This window comes from Macaca mulatta, chromosome 2 (genome assembly GCF_049350105.2).
Source record: "Macaca mulatta isolate MMU2019108-1 chromosome 2, T2T-MMU8v2.0, whole genome shotgun sequence".
NCBI lineage: Eukaryota > Metazoa > Chordata > Mammalia > Primates > Cercopithecidae > Macaca > Macaca mulatta.
Genome location: NC_133407.1, coordinates 45959798 through 45981603, shown reverse-complemented (window position 1 = coordinate 45981603; position 21806 = coordinate 45959798). Strand labels below are relative to the sequence as shown.

The 21806-nt window shown below is 43.2% G+C and overlaps 2 protein-coding genes across 2 annotated transcripts in view; both read right to left on the bottom strand.

Moving 5' to 3' along the window:
- U2SURP (U2 snRNP associated SURP domain containing) overlaps positions 1-3215 on the bottom strand; it is a 54261-nt gene extending 51046 nt beyond the window's left edge. The window contains exon 1 of the mRNA XM_028843754.2: positions 3161-3215. Coding sequence (XP_028699587.1) covers positions 3161-3205 — 45 coding nt within the window. The 5' untranslated portion in view covers positions 3206-3215. The remainder of the gene's footprint in view (positions 1-3160) is intronic.
- A 177-nt stretch (positions 3216-3392) lies between these two features.
- On the bottom strand, positions 3393-15992 carry LOC144339461 (uncharacterized). The gene is made up of 5 exons (XM_077994094.1): positions 15931-15992; positions 13741-13816; positions 11276-11411; positions 6946-7042; positions 3393-3764 (listed from the first exon to the last, which is right to left on the bottom strand). The coding sequence occupies exons 1-5, from the start codon at positions 15990-15992 to the stop codon at positions 3596-3598; spliced, it is 540 nt and encodes a 179-aa protein (XP_077850220.1). The 3' UTR covers positions 3393-3595.
- Positions 15993-21806: the final 5814 nt, after the last annotated feature.

Below are 21806 nucleotides of genomic sequence, written 5' to 3'. Positions count from 1 at the left end.
CATTTATTAAATGTCTACACCTGCCAGGCTCTAAAATGCAGAGAACAACAAAATTACACAGAAAATTAAAGTGCATAGGGGTCTCTTCACTAGGGACAATTATGAATAAAGATAAGTCATTCAAGTATACATTCATAAAGTATCATTTTAAAACTAGAGGCCAGGAACGGTGGCTCACTCCTGTAATCCCCGCACTTTGGGAGGCCGAGGCCGGGGGATCACAAGGTCAGGAGTTACAGACCAGCCTGGCCAATAGATGAAACCCCGTCTCTACTAAAATACAAAATACTAAAATACTAAAATACAAATACTAAAATACTAAAAATACAAAAATTAGTCGGGCACCTGTAGTCCCAGCTACTCGGGAGGCTGAGGCAGAAGAATCGCTCAAACCCGGGAGGCAGAGGTTACAGTGAGCTGAGATTGTGCCACTGCACTCCAGCCTGGGCGACAGAGCAAGACTCTTGTCTCAAAAAAAAAAAAAGCAACTAGAAGACCTGTAGAGGTTATCTAATCTAATCTTTTTATAATTAAGAAATGTTAATAGTTTTGCCATACTGTATATTTGAAAATTACCATTTTCCCAATGTCTAGAAATATAAGCATCCCTATCCATATTAATGGGAATTTAACTACCAAAGAAAACGACGAAACATGAAACAGAAGTATCTGTTCACTCCATCTGTATTGTAAAACATAAGCCACTCATCTGTTCTTTCCTGGGGAAAGGAAATCAAACCAGATATCAAAGGCTAGAAATTCCAAATACTGTAGTATTAGCCAAAATGATCTTACACTTTCTCTAACAAATTTTGTGTTAGAAATAAAAAGCAGTGCGGGGCACAGTGACTCACGCCTGTAATCCCAGCACTTTGGGAGGCCGAGGCGGGTGGATCACCAGGGTCAAGAGATCGAGACCATCCTGGCCAACATGGTGAAACCCCATCTCTACTAAAATACAAAAAGTTAGCCGGGTGTGGAAGTGCGCGCCTGTACTCTCAGATACTCAGGAGGCTGAGGCAGGAAAATCACTTGAACCCGGGAGGCGGAGGTTGCAATGAGCAGAGACTGTGCCACAGTACTCCAGCCTGGGCAACAGTGTGAGACTTCTTCACAAAAATAAAATAAAATAAAATAAAAATAAAAATAAAAAGCAGCTATCTGGGCAGTCATTATGACGGCTGATTACTTAGATTCCAAATCACAGGTTTAAAATTTATCCTGACATTTTGAAAGTTAAGAACTTATTTCCTCTAAAAACAAAAAAGGAGAGGGGAAAGAAACTACAATTTATTATGTTGTACTTTATAGACATTAGCTTATTTAATCCTTATATCAACCTTGTAAAAAAAGAATTATATCTACATTACAAATGAGGAAATTGAGGTTCCAGAGTTTAAGCAATCTGCCTTAATATTATCGCAAATATAATTAATTACCAAGTCACGATTTAAACCCAAATCTCTTTTGCTAACAAAATTCATAATCTTCCCACTACATTATGCAGCCTCCAAATTAGTTAAGATATTCTGATTCCTTTTACAGACATCAGTAAGAAATCTGTTAACAGCACCAAGAGATTATAATCTAAGACAATATAAACAGAAAAGATTACTGGATAATCCAATAATTTATTTATAGGGAACAGCCATCATTCACAATCATGAAAAGTACTATTTCAGAAGGAAGTCTGAACACAGACATTGAAATGTTTTCAATGTATCCAAGACCTCAAGTAGGGAATACTTAAAATATTACTTTGAGAAGAAACAGAAATTGTGAGGCTTATGCATGACTTGTTATGAACGTAGCTAACTTTAGTAATAGCTCCTTAACGGTATGTTCTTGTCATGAGTCTGTTGAGAAGAGTTGGTAGAGCGAGTTACCCCTGTATTCCCCTCGCCCCCAAAGAGGGGGAGAAGACGAAATGTACTGAGGAGGGAAAAAAACTGACACAACACCTTGTAAAGCAGCCGAAACTGGCCCCTTATCAAAGTTTCTACGTAACTAAAGGATGTCTGGTAAGACCATTACTAATTATGAACTAATTATTTTGGTGTACATCATTCACCAAGTGGCATAAACAGTCGGATTAGAGAACGCAAGTAGAAAACGAGTTGATGTTTCTCAGAACTGTAAAAGCAAGCTTCTCTCCTACAGTAAATTTAACTTTCTAATAACTGATTTATAGTCACACATACTCTTTAAGATGTAACAGTCCCCAGCACCTAAAAAAGTGTTATACACCTTTTTGCATCAGCATCGGGAAGTTTAACTACCTAGTGGCAGTACCAATTAATATATTCGAGACCAGAAAACCAAAGCAAACAACGATTAAATGTCCCGCCCAAGATGGCAACTAAGAACCCAACCTTACTAATGCTGAACTACTACCACAGCTCACTGGTTTCACAATACGTGCACAGGATTCCCTGTAAACACAAATGCAATTTACTAATCGTATGTAGCTTAAAAGTCTACGGGGCTTCTCTTTTCACTGTGTTTCTTCAACATGAAGAAAGAGACCACGAGTCCTCTACCCTAAAAAGTGCTTTTTACTTCCCCTTAAGGTAAAGACCACGTGTAGCGTGTACATTAACCTTGGCTATGAAGCACTGCAAAGGAGAGCTTGCTCCCGCCTCTGCATTTCCCACTTCGCGTCTTTGCCCTAGTGGTCCTCCCCTCACAGCTGGCGACCCTAAAGATTATTTATTCCTTGGAGGGAAACTGAGGGAGGCCGGAAGTGAGTGAGATCCAAAACCGAGAAAAAAGCAGCACTTAAGCACCGGGAAGCGATTCCCGCCTCTCTCCCAGGCGCTGTCTGGAGGCCTCAGGGCGCAGGAAGCTGAAATACAGGAGAGCGTTTTCACGACTTCAGACCTCAATCTGAATTCCTGATTTCACTCCAACGCCAAGTGCGGGCCGAAGCACTCACGCCACCACCCCCTGGGCACGCCAGTTTCGAGCTGAATCCAGGCTGGGAATAAGGGGAGATACCAGGCCTCTCAACCTGCGCACCACGGTGCGGCGGCGCCCGGGCCTACCGTCCCGAGCAGAACGCAGACCCCAATCCCAATCGCCTCTCACAGGCCAGAAGCGTCTGTGGGCCCCAGACGACAGTGGTAGATCCGCTGACTTACGAAATTTTGTCAGAAATTACCTTTGAACTGGCCTTCTGAGATCCGCCTGGCGTTTTGTCCGCCATCTTGAGCTTTGCCCCTCCTTCGGCGGCAGCAGCAGCACGGGCGAGTCGAGCACCGAAAGAGCGGATCTCAGCGAAGCCCGCCAGAGGAGCCTGCAAGGCTGAATAGTCGACTGTCGAGATAGCGACCTTGGGGGAAGCCGCTCACGTGACTTCCGGTGTCAGTAATTTCCTCAGCCGCGCTCACTACGCTAGTTTTCCTGGGAGTCACGGTGTTTGGTCACGTTATTGGGTCCGGGAATTCAGAGTATCTCCTTGTCCAGGGCCAGCTGATATTTCACTCTCTTATCCCAACGCCAACCCTTGACAGATGCGAACCAGTCGTATTTCCTTTGTGGGAAGGGAGCCGCTTTTTAAAGACGTGCACTGGCCATCTAGGGAGTAGCTTTTACTTCAACTCAAAATAGGACTGGAGCTGACCGGTGGCCTGGCGCTTGATCGACGGAAACGCTGTTCTCGCCACTTCGGCAGCTCCCACGCTTGCAGTCTGCTCATCTTAAGATGGTGAATGTTGACATACGGTTGCGCCCGAAAAGCCGAGAAGAGGAGCGTTTGACCCAACCTGAGGGTGATCCAGTAGACACTGTTAAGGGCGTCTGCAGAGTGGGTGCGCGTGGAGACAGTCAATGAGAGAAAATCGTAAATACAGACGGTGTTCTAAATCTAGCATGCATGTAAAGTTGTGTGACATTTTTAAAGATTACATTTTACACTTTAGTATTGTTTTCATTTTTAATCACATAAATGGGGGAGCATCATATTAAACTTTTCTGTACTTAGTACTTTTTTAAAAAGTTATTAATCAGGACCTAGATTCAAAGAAGGAAAGCTTGTTTGAGAAGACTATGCCTGAATCAGGCCAGGCAAGGAAAGAAAGGACATTCCAGAAAGAGGGAGTAATTGAGGTAAAAGCCTGTGGCATAAATTAGTACAGCCGGTCTTGCAGGTCACCTAAGCAGTCATTTTATTAGATCAGGTGTGGAGAGGGACGTGGTTGGACGGGGTGTGGGTGCAGGTTCACACAGCGCCCTGAGGTCACCATCGTGCTTAGGAGTTTGAATTCTATTCTCGCCGGGCGCGGTGGCTCAAGCCTGTAATCCCAGCACTTTGGGAGGCCGAGACGGGCGGATCACGAGGTCAGGAGATCGAGACCATCCTGGCTAACACGGTGAAACCCCGTCTCTACTAAAAAATACAAAAAACTAGCCGGGCGAGGTGGCGGGCGCCTGTAGTCCCAGCTACTCGGGAGGCTGAGGCAGGAGAATGGCGTGAACCCGGGAGGCGGAGCTTGCAGTGAGCTGAGATCCGGCCACTGCACTCCAGTCTGGGCGACAGAGCGAGACTCCGCTCAAAAAAAAAAAAAAAAAGCTATTCTCAGAATGAAGATCGGCCTTTAACAAGGTTGAAATGGTCAGATTTTTATTTTAAAGTATTGCTCTGAGGACTAGGGTGGGAGCGGAGGGCGTTCGTGGACCTCTCCCTAATTCATTTATTCAAAATATTTTTGAGCCCCGTTTTGTGTGTAAAAGCCTGCCCAAAGTGTTGTAGGGCTTACAGAGACAGATAAACATGCACTGTCTTCATATGCTTTAAAACTTAATGAGAAATGAAGGAGACAAGGAAACCGCAAACTAATACTATGCATAACTAAATTGATGCTGCAAGGAAGGATCAATAGCTGAGGGACCTCTGAAAGAAGTAATTAATTCTGAGAGTAAGAGTGAGGAAAAGAGACGGGGCGGGGGAGGGATTGTGGTCATAGAGAATAAAGCATTTGAACCGGCTCTGAAGAAGTAGAATTTTGTTGAATGGCGGGGGTGGGGAGCGAGGGAAGCACTTAGAACAGGATCCGACACAAGGCTGGCCCCTCAGGAAAGATTAACAGACTTATGTGCCAGTGACTAAGGAATCAGCAGGCCAGGCCTCCTATTCTGTATGAGGGTATGAGGGTAGAAGAACAGACAGGAAACAAGAAATGATCAGAAACTGACAAGTGCTACACATGAAATTAGAATGACTTGCACCCTCCAACGCAATTGAATTTACTTCCAGTGCTGGATTCTGTCATACTTTTTCAGTTCTGGGCCTCTTCCCTCAACCTTGCCCTGACCTCTCATTGAAGTGTAATCCAATTCTACTCTTGGTGAAGATGTCCCTTCCTCCAGGAAGGCTTACAGTCCTCCCTCCCCACCAATCCTAAATGAGAGACCTTTCTTCTGTTTCCAAGGAACCTATACCTTCCCACTTTGAAGAGCTCAGCACACTAGATCTTAACTGGGTTTTGTTTTGTTGGTTATTTTTGTTGTTGTTTTGCTTTTTGGTAAGGAGTCTCGCTCTGTCGCCCAGGCTGGAGTGCAGTGGCACAATCTCAGCTCACTGCAAGCTCCGCCTCCTGGGTTCACGCCATTCTCCTGCCTCAGGCTCCTGAGTAGCTGGGACTACAGGCGCCCACCATCACGCCCGGCTAATTTTTTTGTATTTTTAGTAGGGACGGGGTTTCACCATGTTAGCCAGGATGGTCTCGACCTCCTGACCTCGTGATTCACCCACCTCGGCCTCCCAAAGTGCTGGGTTTACAGGCGTGAGCCACCGCGCCGGGCCTAGATCTTAACTGTTTACAGTATAGGATTAGAAAGTGAAATCATCAACTGAGATGAAGAGAAGTGGGACTGGGTATGCCTTGTGGTGTTCTAACAATGCCACAGGCTGATTTTGTCACTAGAAAGTGAATATATGCGCCTGTAATCCCAGCACTTTGGGAGGCCAAGGAGGGCGGATCACAAGGACAGGAGATCGAGACCACTGTGAAACCCCGTCTCTACTAAAAATACAAAAAATCAGCCGGGCTCGGTGGCGGGCACCTGTAGTCCCAGCTACTCCGGAGGCTGAGGCAGGAGAATGGCGTGAACACGGGAGGCGGAGCTTGCAGTGAGCCGAGATGGCGCCACTGCACTCCAGCCTGGGCCACAGAGCGAGACTCTGTCTCCAAATAATAATAATAATAATAATAATAATAATAATAAAGAGTGAATATATGCAGCTTTTCAGGCAAATCCCCAAAGTTCTACTTATTTTTAAAATAATTTTTACTAAATACTCCTAAAGAATTAAAAACAATGCAGACTTCTTTCTTCTTTTTTATACCGTAAGCCCCAAAGCAAGTCAGACAAATGTGATGTGACTAGAAATAATACATAGGCCTTTATTAAGGGTTAAGTACACTTTTAAAAGTTCAAAATCATGACCAGGTGCGGTGGCTCAGGCCTATAATCCTAGCACTTTGGGAGGCCAACGCGGGCAGATCAAGGCAGGCAGATGGCTTGAGCCCATGAGTTCGAGACCAGCCTGGGCAACACAGCAAAACCTCATTTCTACAAAAAAATATTTAAAAGTCAGCCAGATGTGGTGGCACACATCTGTAGTCCCAGACAGGAGGCTGAGGTGGGAGGACCACCAGAGCACTGGGAATCTTACCATTGCACTCCAGTCTGGGCAACAGAGTGACCCTAGCTCAGGAAAAAAAAAAAAAAAAAAAAAATTGAACATCACAATTATGAGCAAGAGTTCTTGATACATGAAATTCTGGCCCTATTACTCAAATTACAAATTCAGGAAAGTGAAATAGCATGAAAATAATCCAAATGGAATTTTATGCAATCTGAATAATTAGATTAACAATTATTAGTGCTAAGGGACTACACATAAACAGTAAGAATCAAGCAATTTACTGCAACTAATATTACCTTTTTACAATTACACTAAAACCATGCCATTTTTCTCTTCCTGATGTGTTGATTCTCTGGTGCCCACACACCTGCCATTTGTTTTTAAGGCTTCTTCCTGCAGCAGATACATTCAAGAGAAATTACAAAGTAGTGCCATATATATGCAATACTGAGATGTTTTGTTTGATTCACTCAGGGAGATTTTTTTCTTTGAAATTTCAGCTAGCATTTTAAAACAGAGAGATTTTACATAAAACTCAGGGTTTCTAGCCTTTCTTGAAAAATGGGAAAGTCTGGCAACACTGGGGGACAATCCAGGTGATGTGGCCTGTAGTGACTTCTAGGGAAGGGAGCTATGCACACCAATTTAGCCACCCCCTCATCATACACAGTGGACAAATTCCCCATACCCAACCTGCTTGTAGGCATTTCAGTTTTCTAGTTCTGATGTACAGTGTAATTCTTAACTGGGGTGTTGATCAAAACATTACCAACCAGTTCCCCCAGGCATCAACCAGAACTGACTTATTAGTCAGGTACAGGAGGCTCAGTGCCTAGGGCTCACAATAATTTTTAGACCTCCCCACCAAAAATGTTTTGATTTCTTCAAGGAGGAAAAAAGTGGAGTGGAGAGAGTATTTAACAATACAAACAGCTGTGGAACCTGTGCATGCTAAAAGATAGAGACCTTAAAAAATGATTGCCCCAAAGCTACAACCTCCTGTATTGTGCCAATGGACTGCTCCTACTTGGTGGCATTTTCATTCTAGACAGTTTTTAAGCAGCTTTTCCCTGCTCTCTGGGCTTCAGGATATAGGTTGGTAAAAGGGACATTCCATTTGCTTTTTGGCATTTATTGAGTTTCTAGTATGTGCTAGGCTCTGAAGAAAGAAGATAAAAAGAGAGACAACTAAAAATCAGACTTAATGTCTTCTGCTAAGAGAGATCCTAGCTGCTTCTAGGAATAATTAGGAAACAGCCTTTACAGAGGTGTGGTCAATGTGGAATGGAAAATTCCTTCTGATGAACTTGACTGCCTGCCCCACACCCACCTCACAATGTAAGTGTTATGAGTAAGGTTTCAGTAGCAACACCAGCTGCTCCCCCTTTCACACACACACACACAAATTACCTGACTCACTTATTGATTATATACAGATTCCTTTGACAATAATAATTAGCAGTGGCAGGCAGGCGCGGTGGCTCACACCTGTAATCCTAGCACTTTGGGAGGCCAAGGCAGGCCGATTGCCTGAGTTCATGAATTCGAGACCAGCCTGGGCAACATGTGAAACCCCTTCTCTACTAAAATACAAAATAAATTAGCTAGGCATGGTGGCGTGCACCTGTAGTCCGAGCTACTCCGGAGGCTGAGGCAGGAGAATTGCTTGAACCCAGGAGGCAGAGGTTGCAGTGAGCCAAGATTGCGCCACTGCACTCCAGCCTGGGCAACAAAGTGAGACTCTGTCTCTACAAAAAATGTCAAAAAGTACGTAGCCCAAGAATACACTGGCGCCATGATGAAGATACAGAAATTGCCATTCTAACTATGATCCTAGTGAGAAGGAAACCTTTACTGTGTAGGAATTATTTTATCAACAAGGTTAATAAAATCTAGGAGGGTCCAGATGGCGTACTGTGGAAATGGAAATTAGTGTTCCTGAGAGTGTGTGTGTGTGTGTGTGTGTGTGTGTGTGAGTGACAGAGAGAGAGAGAAAGGAGGACTCAAGGTGCCTGTGGCAGGTCATGAGAACCAGCACACAGCAAATCTGGGGAGCTCTCTCTTGCCATGGCCAGGCAACCCAAAGGTGGGCTTGACTTGGACCACCAAAGATAAGGCCTCACTTAACTTGTGACCTGGCTTTGGCCAGTGCGAAGCCTACATATCCCCATATTGACTGAAACGCATGAGACAAGACCAGGTAATATTAAAGGCGGGGTGGATAATTAAGTTATGAAAAGAAAATGAAAGAAGACTTTCCCTTATCAATTTCATCTGTTAATAACAAAAGTTGTTAGTAACAGTGGTCTTAAAACACATAAGGCTTTATTTTGACATTGCTATAGTGGTAAGATTCTATCAAAACAACATGGCATACCTTTCTTCTTTTTCAAGTTTTGTTCCATTTCCTTCACATTAACTTTGCGTATTTTCTGTTACTTTGTTAGGCATTTTGTCTTTTCTGTTGTTACTGTGGATATAGCAAGTTTTTGTATTTATGTATGTCCTAAATAAGCTGTTTATTGACAAATTAATGTTGTTAACGTGTCTACCGAATTCTTACATTATTTACATAGGTTTTCAGTTTATTCCCCTGAACTTTCAGGTATACAATCATATTTGCAAATAATTACCAGTTTGCCTCCTTTTTTTTTATAAAAATAAAAAATTTTTATACTTTTTTCTTGTATAATTACATTAGCCAATACCCCCAGAATAATGTTAAGTGTGGTGCTAATGAACATGCTTGTCTTTTTTTTTTGAGACACAGTCTCGCTGTCGCCCAGGCTGGAGTGCAGTGGGGTGATCTCGGCTCACTGCAAGCTCTACCTCCCAGGTTCACACCATTCTCCTGCCTCAGTCTCCTGAGCAGCTGGGACTACAGGCGCCCGCCACCAGCTAATTCTTTGTATTTTTAGTAGAAACGAGGTTTCACTGTGTTAGCCAGGATGATCTCCATCTCCTGACCTTGTGATCCGCCCGCCTCAGCCTCCCAAAGTGCTGGGATTACAGGCATGAGCCATCGAGCCCGGCCAAACATGCTTGTCTCATTCCTGACTCTAGTGAGATGCTTTTAGTATTTCTATGAGGATGAGGATAACTTTTTGGGTTGTACATTGAATTTTATATATATATATATTTAGCTAACGGTGGAACTGAATAGCATTTAAAATTCTCTTAAGAAAACTCAGGGATTGTGAGGATACGCCAAAGAATGCCCTGTTAGACGGTCAGACAGCCCTGTTAGAGGCACATTGTTAGAGGCTTTTGTCAAGAATAACCAGGACATTTCCATGACTTGGGAAAATAAGGGAACAAAGTAGAAATGTCCCACTCTGCACACCAGTGAAAATGGGCAGTGTGGAACACAGATTAGGAGGAGGACAGGTAGAAATCTGTATAGTTTCCTATTGCTGCCGTAGCAAATTATCACAAAGTTAGTGGCTTATAGCAACACACATGTATTATCTTACAGCTCTGGGGGTCAGAAATATAAAATGTACCACCAGGCTTGTGTTCATTTTGGAGTCTCTGAAGAAGAATCCTTTTCTTTCCCCTTCCTGGATTCTAGAATTTACCTGCATTCCTTGGTCTGTGGCCCTCTCCTCCATCGGTATCTTCTCTCTGACGCTTGCCTCCACCCTTATCTCTTCTCCACCTCTGCTCCCTCCCTCTTATAAGGACCCTTGTGATTACATTGGCTCTACTATGACAATCCAGGATAATCTCCCATCTCAAGAGCCTTAACTTAATCACAGCTGCAAAGTCCCTTTGCCATGTAAGGCAATATATTTGCAGGTTCTGGGGATTAGGGTGTGGACATCTTTGGAGGGCCATTATTAAGTTTACCATGGGATCTATAATGAAGTTTCTGTTTTTGTATTTTGTCTCTGGCTGAAAGGACACAGCTTTGATCCCACCAGAGAACTGAGTTGGGAATGGTCCTAATAAATACAGTCATCTTTAATCAATTTAGTTCTGAAATTGTTATTGGGGAATTCAATGAGTAGAAGGTGTGGTTCCAGTGAGGATGGGATAAGACAGGTCCCTGTTGTCAAACAACTTGCAGGGAATAAAAGAGACAGATGTATCACAACAAGATTCTAAGAAATACAGGCTGAAATTTTAGTTTGATTTGTTCACTGCTGCATCTGCAATGCCTAGAACAGAGTAAGCACCATGCAGGTACTCAATGAATATTTGTTAATGAATGAAATCAGCACCAAAAACAGTTTTATGGAAACACAGGAGAAGATTGGTTTGGGAGAAGTAAGGAAAGACCTAATGAAGGATACTCTAGAACCACTGGGAGTGTCTGTCCAGCTCTCAAGATTTCACCTCTGGGGTTAACTTCTGAGAGGGCAGGATGAAGACCTTAGCACAGTGTTACCTCACTTAAAAAAAATTCCAATTATGCTAATTTGAAACAGACTTAAAAGTCTCCCTTCAAGTACTAATTGTGAAATAATACAGATCCCCTTTCATGCCCAATTTTTGCTTTTTTTTTTTTTTTTTTGCTGTTCAAGAATTGAGTAATTTCTATGCAGGCAGGCATAGGAATTACACACATCATTTACTATTTTGCCACGTGGTGTCGCTGCTGCCACTGGTAAACAGAACACCCACCTTCTTTGGTACATTTTCTGTGAACAGTGATCTTGGTGCTCTTGCCACATTTGTTACAATTCAGACTGTAATTTCCTGTTGTTGTCAACCAAGCTTTCCTTGAGCAATTACGCTTGTCCTGGTGCTGAAAAACGTGCTAAAAAATAGAGAGGAAGTTAAATGTAATTTTTAAAAATCATAGCATACTGTGTTGTTCATTTACTAGAAAACAGTATGCAAAATATCAGGTCTAACAAAAATACGAGAAATAACTTTAGAGATCTCTCTACAGTCAGGCTTGCTCTGTTTCAGGAGGTCAGGGATGCCACTGAATCCCAGCACCTTGCACAATGCCTAACACAGAGTAGACAAAAAATAAGTATTTGTTGAATAAAAAATGAACATGGAAAAAGATGACTGCCCTATAGCTCTCAACCATATTACCTCACCTTTACCCCTACACAGAGACTAACAGTAAGTTTCTGCAATCGAATTCCAAATTCTTAGGATAAGGTTCTGAATAGTCCAGCTGTGGCTAACCGCTCATTTTTGGTCTCATCAGTTGTGCTCAAAGAAAGTCCAAATGGCCCTCAGAGGCTCGCTGTGGAATAAGTGAAGATTTCAACGGTGGGGCAAAACTGTCGATTCTATGAATAGTAGATTTCAGATATATATACAACTACTTTTCAAATGTTTGGAGATGCTGCTGTGATTGATATGCCATAATTTCTCATTGTGATAAATGTATCTAACTTAAAATGTACCCTTTTAGCAATTTTAAGTGTACAGTTCAGTGGCTTTAAATACATTCACATTGTTGTGCAACTGTGTCTGGAATTGGTGGGTTTTTGGTCTCACTTCAAGAATGAAGCTGTGGACCCTCACGGTTAGTGTCAGAGTTCTTAAACATAGTGTGTCTGGGGTTTCTTCCTTCTGGTAGGTTGGTAGTTTCACTGGCTTCAGGCGTGAAGCTGCAGACTTTCGCGGTTAGTGTTACCGTTCATAAAGGTGGTGTGTCCAGAGTTGTTCGTCTATCCCTGTGCATTCGTGGTCTCCACAGGGAGTGTTACAGCTCATGAAGGCGACATGGACCCAAAGAGTGAGCAGCAGCAAGATTTATTACCAAGAGCAAAAGAACAAAGGCTTCACATCCTGGAAGGCGACCCAAGTGGGTTGCTACTGGTGGCACCAACAGCCTGGTTTTATTCCCTTATCTGACCCCACCCACATCCTGCTGATTGGTCCATTTTACAGAGAGCTGATTGGTCCGTTTTGACAGGGTGCTGACTGGTGTGTTTATAAACCTTGAGGGAGACATAAAAGTTCTCCAAGTCCCCACCAGATTAGCTAGACAGAGCAGTGATAGGTGTATTTACAAACCTTGAGCTAGACAGAGAGTGCTGACTGGTGTGTTTACAAACCTTGAGCTAGACACAGAGCACTGATTGGTGCATTTACAATCCTTTAGCTAGACATAAAAGTTCTCCAAGTCCCCACCAGATTAGCGAGATACAGAGTGCTAATTGGTGCATCCACAAACCCTGAGCTAGACATAGAATGCTTATTGGTGCATATACAATCCTCCAGCTAGACATAAAAGTTCTCGAAGTCCCCACCCGACTCAGACGCCCAGCTGACTTCGCCTAGTGGATCCCTGCTGGGGCAGCAGGCGGAGTGGCCAGCGCAATGCCCCCGCACTCTTCAGCCCTTGGGCGGTTGGTGGGACCCCGTGGAGCAAGGGGCGGCACCAGTCAGGGAGGGAGGCGGGGGAGGAGGGAGGCAGGGGGAGCAGAAATATTGATATGGAAGAGGGGCAGGAAAGTGCTGGGAAGGGAAGGGCAGGTTCCTGGTGAGGGCTTATCCCCCGGACCTGTACTCATGGACCTAGGTGAGGACAGGCATTTTTGTTTTCCTGTCCAAATGTTGCATTTCCCACGACCACCTTGGCCCCACCATGCCCCCATCCTGTGCCTATAAAAACCCCCAAGACCCTAGCACGAAGGCACATAGGCAGCTGGATGTCAAGAGAAGCACATCAGCTGAGGAACACACAGGCGGCTGGACTTTGAGAGGAAGGCACCGACAGGAAGCAGCATGCCACCAACTGGCAGAAGCAGAACGGCCTGGAGTTTGGCTGGGGCAGCGGGTGGAGAGCCCAGGCCACAGAGCAGCCTGACTCCAGGGAATACCTTCCCACCCCATTCCCCTTATAACTTCCCCCTTCTGCTGAGAGCTGCCTCCACTCAATAAAACCTTGCACTCATTCTCCAAGCCCAGGTGTGATCCGATTATTCTGGTACACCGAGACAAGAACCCAGGATACAAAAAGTCCTCTGTCCTTGCAACAAGGTAGAGGTCTAATTGAACTGGTTAACACAAGCCGCCTATAGGCGGCAAAACTAAAACAGCACAGGGTAGCACATTGGGACTTCAGGAGCTGTAAACATTCACCCCTAGACACTCCCATGGGGTTAGAGCCCCACAACCTGCATGTCTGTATGCTGCCCTAGAGATCTGAGCAGCGGGGCACTGAAGAAACGAGCCACTCCCCCCTCACACGCCCTGCAAGGGGGACAAGGGAACTTTTCCCATTTCAGTATCTTCAGAGGAGAGGAATTCGTGTTGTGGTTCATTTGTTTTGTTTTGTTTTGTTTTTTGAGTCAGAGTCTCGCTCTGTCGCCCAGGCTGGAGTGCAGTGGTGTGATCTTGGCTCACTGCAAGCTCCGCCTCCCGGGTTCACGCCATTCTCCTGCCTCAGTCTCTCCAGTAGCTGGTACTACAGGAGCCCACCACCGCGTCCGGCTAATTTTTTGTATTTTTAGTAGATCTGCGGTTTCACCTGGTTAGCCAGGATGGTCTTGATCTCCTGACCTTGTGATCCACCCGCCTTGGCCTCCCAAAGTGCTGGGATTACAGGCGTGAACCACCGTGCCTGGTCGTGGTGTATCTTAAAATTATTTTTTGGGAAAAAGGAATGATGCCAATTAAAATCATCCTCCTGGATTACTTAAGCCCAGGAGTCTGAGGCTGCAGTGAGCTACGATCACAGCACCGCACTCCAGCCTGGGCAACAGAGCAAGACCCTGTCTCGAAAAAAAAGAAAAAATACTCCTCCTGGAGAAGAGCAGACCTGAGGAAGCTATGGGAGCTGTTGACAAGGAACAAAAACTTTTTCCTTGTGACCACTTAGAGAAGAAAGCTTTGGCAAGAGACACAAAGCAACAGATTTTTTATTTCAACCCAAAGTACAAAATAATTTTTTAAACTCTAAAGTTTTTTCCTTGTCTAACAAGGGAACAATCTACCTTAATGAAATGAGTATTTGTGTATGAAAACACATAGACGCTGAAAGGATTTCAGAATTTGGGGAAAAGCTGCAGCATTTAAGCTAAGTGTGAGTTATAAGACTTCTTTTTACCCCCAACATTCTGTCTTTCTAATGACTGAAACATCAGTTAAAAAAAAAAGTCAAAAGTGGCCACAGTTGTAAAGTTTCAAAAGTAAGTAATTAATCAGTGTAAACTTGCTTTGCTATCTGTTTTAGTTTGTTTTCACACTGCTGTAAATAACTTCCCTGACACTGGGTAATTTATAAAGGGAAGAGGTTTAATTGACTCATAGTTCCACATGGCTGGGAAGGCCTCAGGAAACTTACAATCATGGCAGAAGGGGAAGCAGGCACAACTTACACGGCACCAGGCGAGAGATTAATGCTGCAAAGGGGGAATTTCCAAACACTTCTAAAACCATCAGCTCACGTGAGAACTCCCACACCATCATGAGAACAGCATGGGGAAAACCTTCCCCATAATCCAGTCACCTCCCACCAGGTCCCTCCCTCAACACTTGGGCATTACAGTTGGAGATGAGATTTGGGTGGGGACACAAAGCCAAACCATATCACTAGCTATTAGTGCCATATCCTCCAGATGAAGTTGGAATCTGATATGCTATCTATTCAATGTTGTTAAGAAAGCCACACAACTCTAAGAGTGTAGGGACAGGAGCCACAAGAGATCACCAGGCATACTTGGGCCTAAACTAAAGGGTCCCGCCTCTCATTTGTATATTGAACTAGGAAAATAACCTGATAAATCCAGATCAAAATTATGCAGATATCAGAGCCTTGTTCCATTTCTGGTTAATAAGAATTAATTACTCCAATTTGTCCAGTTTACTGGACTTTGAATTTTAGTTTTTCTCCTGTGATCTCTCTTTTCCTTTTTCATTAAAACTTGTGGGAAAATGCTTCAAGAAGCTGTGGGTAAGTAGACAATTCTTATACTTCATAGTTGAAAAATAAATTGGTACAACCTCCCTTGAATGTCTATTTGGCCATAGCTATCCAAATGTGAAGTGCTCATACCCTTTAACCCAGCAATTCTACTTGTAGGAATTTACCTTCTAGATGCACTCTCACACAGGTAAAGAAGGTGTGCAGCAAAAGACCAAAAATGCCCTTAATATCCATCAATATGGGACTTTTAAGAAGGTTTGGTATGGCATGCCCGAAGAATGCTCTGTGTAGAGGTGGGGCTGAAATGCCATGCCACTGTTGGAAGAATGAGGGAGCTCTTTCTGTACTGACTTAGAAATTGCTCCAAGATACACTATCACATGACAAAAGCAAGTACAGAACCTTTTTTTTTTTTAAGGCATCTATAGATATATCTTACACAAGTATGTGGCAGGCAGCTTCTAAGATGGCCCCCAGTGATCTCCTGCTCCTGGTGTCCATGCCCGTATTTAATCCTCTCCCCTTGAGTATGGTTCGACCCGGGAATTTGCTTCTAACAAACAGAACACAGCAAATGTGATAGGATATCACTTCCGAAATTAGATTACCAAGAAACTTTGGCTTCTAGTCTTGCTTGCCTTTTCTGGCTCTTCTCTCTTATTCACTTGAGGAAGCCAACTGTCATGCTGTGAGGTGTCCTATGGAGAGGACAGTGTAACAAGAAACTGAGGGAAGCCTCAGGCCAAAAGCCAGTGAAGAAACGAGGCTCTCGGCCCAACAACGTGTGAGGAACTAAATCCTGCCAAGAACCCCCTGAGTGAGCCTGACAGCAGATCCTCCTGAGCTGAGACATGAGCTGACTGCAGCACCAGTTGACAGCTTGACTACATCCTTGGGAAAGCCCCAGCGCTGGGGGCCTAGCTAAGCTGCTGCATTCCTCACCCACAGAAAATGTGAGATAATAAATGTTTGTTGTTTTGAGCCACTAAGTTCTGGGTAATCTGCTACGTAGCGGTAGATAGCTAATATAACGTGTATTTGTTTATGCATATACACAATATATTTCTTTAAAAACTGGCAACTGTGCTTGCCACTAGGGAAGGCGTCTTTAGCTTCTGAGGGTCAGGGGTGGGAGGAAATTTACTTTTCACTCCCCATTCTTTCGTCTATTTTAATACATTGTTTATTCAACAAACAGACAAATAGGTCAATACTTTTTTGTTTTTGCAAATAGAGAAAAATCATTATTTTATAAGATGAACAATTTTTTTGATATGCCATGGTTTCATATGAGGACAAAAGCCACACTGAAACAACCAATTAAGTTATCCACATAACTGAATCTAGACTTTGAAAAATTACATTTGATCTGTGTATTTGGCTCAGGAGAGGTGGATTGTAAATCATTTTCATTAACCACTAGAGGGCACACTGCATTTGGTTGTCTTTCAATTTCATGTCACTGAAATGTGTACTACAAGAGAATGTCAAAGAGTAAGAGAAATGTGCTTTTCTGCTTTTTTCTTTTTTTTTGCTGGAGTGCAATGGCGCGATGTCGGCTCACGACAACCTCCGCCTCCCCCTGGCTCCCCCTGCCCTGGGTTCAAGTGATTCTTCTGCCTTCATCAGCCTCCCAAGTAGCTGGGATTACAGGCGTGAGCCACCATGCCTGGCCGAAATGTGCTTTTTAAATGTAAATATTTTAGAAAAAAACTTTCATGAACGTAATCATAAACATTTAAGTATGAAGAAAAAGACAAAGTAGAGGGAAAAATAATTCTTCAAACCTAAAAACTGGTAAATCCAGATACTGCAGTTGACAATCATATAAATGCATACATTTTTCTTTTCAGTTACTAAGTGGAAAGAGAGTAATTCTGAGTCTCTAGGAAGCAAAAACAGTTGCAGCAACAGGAAGAGCTGTATCGTGAAGTGCAGGCAAAGACACCGTATGGAGCTGTGATAAGAGGAAATTCATACATAAAGAGAAGTTTTAAAACGTCTTATTTTATTTGGTTGGTGATATATTTATATCATAAAATTAAAAAGGCACAAAATAAGTATACAGTGAGAGATAGAGTCGGCCTTCTCCCTACAATGCATTTGCCCTCCTTTGAAGTTACCACTGTTCCTGAATACATCCTTCAAAAAAAATCGATACATTTGCAAATATATAAGTTGGCAAATATATTGAGTTTTTTTGCCCCCACAGAAATGGCAGTGTGCTACATACATGGTTGTTACTTTCTTTTTCTTTTTCTAAACTTACCAATAATTTAGAGATCCTTCTACATCTGCACATAGAGACCTGTCTTATTATTGTTAGCAGCTGTCTGCTTTAAAGTTATTATTATTGGCCGGGCGCGGTGGCTCAAGCCTGTAATCCCAGCACTTTGGGAGGCCGAGACGGGCGGATCACGAGGTCAGGAGATCGAGACCATCCTGGTTAACACGGTGAAACCCCGTCTCTACTAAAAAATACAAAAAATTAGCCGGGCGCGGTGGTGGGCGCCTGTAGTCCCAGCTACTCGGGAGGCTGAGGCAGGAGAATGGCGTGAACCCGGGAGGCGGAGCTTGCAGTGAGCTGAGATCCGGCCACTGCACTCCAGCCCGGGCGACAGAGCGAGACTCTGTCTCAAAAAAAAAAAAAACAAAAACAAAATAAAGTTATATTATTTAATAATTTGATTGAAATGATACCCATAATTTATTTAATCAGTCTCTATAAATTGACATTTAAGTTGACTCCAGTCTCTTACTTTTGTAAACACTACTGCAATGGATGCCCTTTTACATATATCATTTTGCCCTGTGTATATCTGTAGGATAAATACTGGGATTGAGTCAGAGGATATACACAATTAAAGTTGTCACAGACACTGCCAATTTGTCTTCCATAAAGGTTGTGCCAATCAAATTCCCAACCCCTTGTCTTCCCATACCTTGCCCCACATCGTTTGAACCTGATTTTTTTTTCTTTTTTAAATCTTGGCCAATCTGCTAGGTGAAGAATGGTATGTCCTTATATTTGCTTTATGTTTCTCTTATTATAATTTAAGCACCTTTTCATGTGTTTAAGAGAAGGGCTTGTCTTAATCAGGCCAAACTTTACTATAAAAAGGGTGAAAATGTTAAGGTATTATTAGCCAAGTTAAGACCAGAGGGAGAAGTACATTTTAATGAGGGAAAAGAGATCCAGGGAAAGTCCTGAACTATCCTCATGACAATGCCCTCTGCATCACTCCTCCACCCCTCTACCTGGCCAGGCCCGTACTACCACCTTCTGGGCTGGAACCCTAGTCGCTTGGCAGAGCCCATGACAGTTCTCCCCGTCAAGCTGAGATAAGACCAAATACCACCTGGGACCAAAATGTATAAATGTGAGGCCATCATTTCCAAAATGCCTTTTAACCTCATAATCCTCAGCCCTGCTTTGACCTGATGCCCCTCTCAACCTTTTCCCTGTACTTTTTTAGATCAACTCTGTCCAAAAGGAATATAACGTGAGCCACATACATAATTTTAAGTTTTCTGGTAGCTATATTTTAAAAAGTAGAAACAGTCATAATATAAATAAAATATATACATACACTATATCTAAAACATTTCAACTTCTAACCAGTATTAAAAATTATTGAGATATTTTACACTCTTTTTATACCAAGTCTTTGTAATCCACTGTATATTTATTTATACTCACAGCACATCTCAGTTCAGACTAACCACATTTCAAGGGCTCAACAGCAGCATGTGGCTAGACCTGCACTGTCTAACTGAACTTTCTGCAATAATGGAAACATCAGATCCTTGTCTCCACATATATTCAGTCTGTCCCAGGAGCACTTCTGCCTCATATATTCAGTCTGTCCCAGGAGCACTTTTCCTCGTGTTATGTCAATAGGATCCTGGCACTCTCCTAGGATCCAAAGGTCACTCTGCAACCTTTGGGCATTTCTAGTGGAGACCACTTATTCTTCCACACCCCGTATTACCAGTCCCAGTTCCTCAGGCACTTCAGTTTAGATGTGAGACTATGAGAAACATAATTAAACATGTAGCTATTTAAATTAAATTTAATTAAAAATTAAGTTCTTCAGTTGCACTAGTAAAATTTAAATGCTCAAGAGCTGCATGTAGCCAGTGGCCACTATATTGGACAGTCCAAGTCTGGACTATTTGTCTTGCACTATCAGATAAAAGTCCTCTCTCCTGCCATGCAGATCAGCTCTAGAACTTCCAGCCATCCCTTCTAGAAGTCATAGAGCTGCCTCAGTTGATAAAGAATTCTAGAGGCTCCCCTTCATTATTTGTAGCCTTCAGAGCTGCCCCTCAGTGTCTTACCCCAGCTCCCAGCATCACACTGGGGCTTTTGAACATCTGTGTACATCTAGGTAACAGCCTGGCTGAACATTTCTTGTACGTCCTGAACTCTAACCTCACTTTCATTCCATTTCAGTCACCAACTCCCAGAATCTGGGAGTTGATCTGAACCTTGATCTGGTCATCGCCAGACAATACCAACCCCAGAAAGCTTTTTTATTCCTTTTTTTAATAAGTGATTAACAAGTAGTGCATACTACATTCTTCTTGGGGGAAAAAAAAATGAACCATGCAGCTAAAGGGAAAGTCCCTCTTGGCCATCCTAACCCCATTTCAGGCCCCCCTCTCAAGCCCTTCTTCTGAGCCCATCCCCCTTGTTTTTCTAGACATAGATTGAGCATGTGCACACTGTTCTGCTACTTGCTTGTTTTTCTGAGCAATATGTCTTGCAGACCTTTTCATGTCAGTATATGCAGATCCACCTCTTCCTCACTGTATGCATATGGTGGGTAATACATTTATATGGTTAAAACCGGAAGAAGAATAAAAAGATGTGCAATGAAAAGTTTCCCTCCCCATTCCTGTTCCTTGTCTACACAGTTCTCATACTGGTTTCCTAGGTAACCACCGTCATTTGTTTCTTATGACAAATAATTATTCTTCATGCATTTCCATCAAATATGAATATAGGTTATTTTTCCCCATTCTGCACACAATTTATGCATATTTTATGGCACTGTTCTGCAGCTTGAAGTGCCTTTCCACATCTTTCAGAACATCTATTAGAGCATCTTTGTCCTTTTTACAGAGGCATGGTATTCCCCTGATGGCTATACTATAATTTAACCAGACCCCTGTCAATGGAGTCTTGGTTTGTTTCTAATGTTTACTATCACAATCAGTGCTATAATAAAGAACCTTGTGCCTATGTTACTTTCCATGTATGTAAATACGTCTGCAGCATAAAGTCCCCAAAGGAAAACTGCACCGTCAAAGGGTATTTGAATAGCTAATTTGGATACATTTTGCCAAACTGCCTTCCACAGGAGCTGTGCCAATTTATACTCCATCGGTGCATATCTTGGTCTTTTTTGTTTGTTTTAGAGATAGAGTCTCGCTCTGTCACCCAGGCTGGAGTGCAGTAGTGCAATGACAGCTCACTGCAGTCTCAAAGTCCTGAGCTCAAGCAATCCTCATCTCAGCATCCCCAGTAGCTAGGACTACAGGCGCATGCCACCACATTCAGCTAATTTTTAAGTTTTTTTGTAGGGATGCGTCTTGCTATGTTGCCCAGACTGGTCTCAAACTTCTGGCCTCAAGTGATCCTCTTGCCTCAGCTTCCCAAAGTGCTGGGATTACAGATGTGAGCCACAGTGCCTGGCCTATCTTGGTCTTTTTAACTGCTGCATAATATTCCCAAGTACAGAGAATACACCCCAAAGTGTCTAGGGCCCTCCTAGATGCAAGACATAAGGTTATTTTCAACTGTTTTATTACAAGCAATGCTACAATAAATTCTCTTATATGTGCTTACTTGTGCATGTATTTCTCTTGAATAATTAAAGAAAATGAAGAGAGCAAAGGAAGCAGCTGGTGGAAAGGCTTTCAGGTGGAACAGAGCTCCGAGAGAGAAGCATGAGGGAGCCTTTGTGGCTAGAGCCAGGGAGTAGTGATGGGGAGGTCAGAGTCTTCAGGGCAGATGTAGGGGCAGGGGTTGGAATAGGGCATGGAGGCCATGGTAAAGTTTTGCAGTTTATTCTAAGGTCAAAATTATCTGATTTACATGTTAGAAGACCACTGGCTGCTGCATGGAAGATGGTTTAAAGGGAAGGGCTGAAGGCAGGAGACCAGGCAATCTGAGAACAGGCACCAGCGGCCTGGCTGAGGTGAAATGAATAAATCCTTAGCAGGTTGCACCAAATGGGAAGTAAATGTAACAGGAAGTGTCCTGCTCCCAACAGAGACCACTGAGAGGAGTCTGCAGAGTGAAATGAT

What these genes read in the sequence shown, in the direction of transcription:
- LOC144339461 (XM_077994094.1), bottom strand. Translation starts at nt 15,992, where the DNA reads ATGGACACCAGGAGCAGGAGATCACTGGGGGCCATCTTAGAAGCTGCC. An exon ending in GCTGCCTGCCACATACTTGT is followed by an intron (nt 13,817 to 15,930) that starts GTAAGATATATC and finishes TCCCCCTTGCAG; the next exon opens with GGCGTGTGAGGGGGGAGTGG. An exon ending in GGCAGCATACAGACATGCAG is followed by an intron (nt 11,412 to 13,740) that starts GTTGTGGGGCTC and finishes TCTATTTTTTAG; the next exon opens with CACGTTTTTCAGCACCAGGA.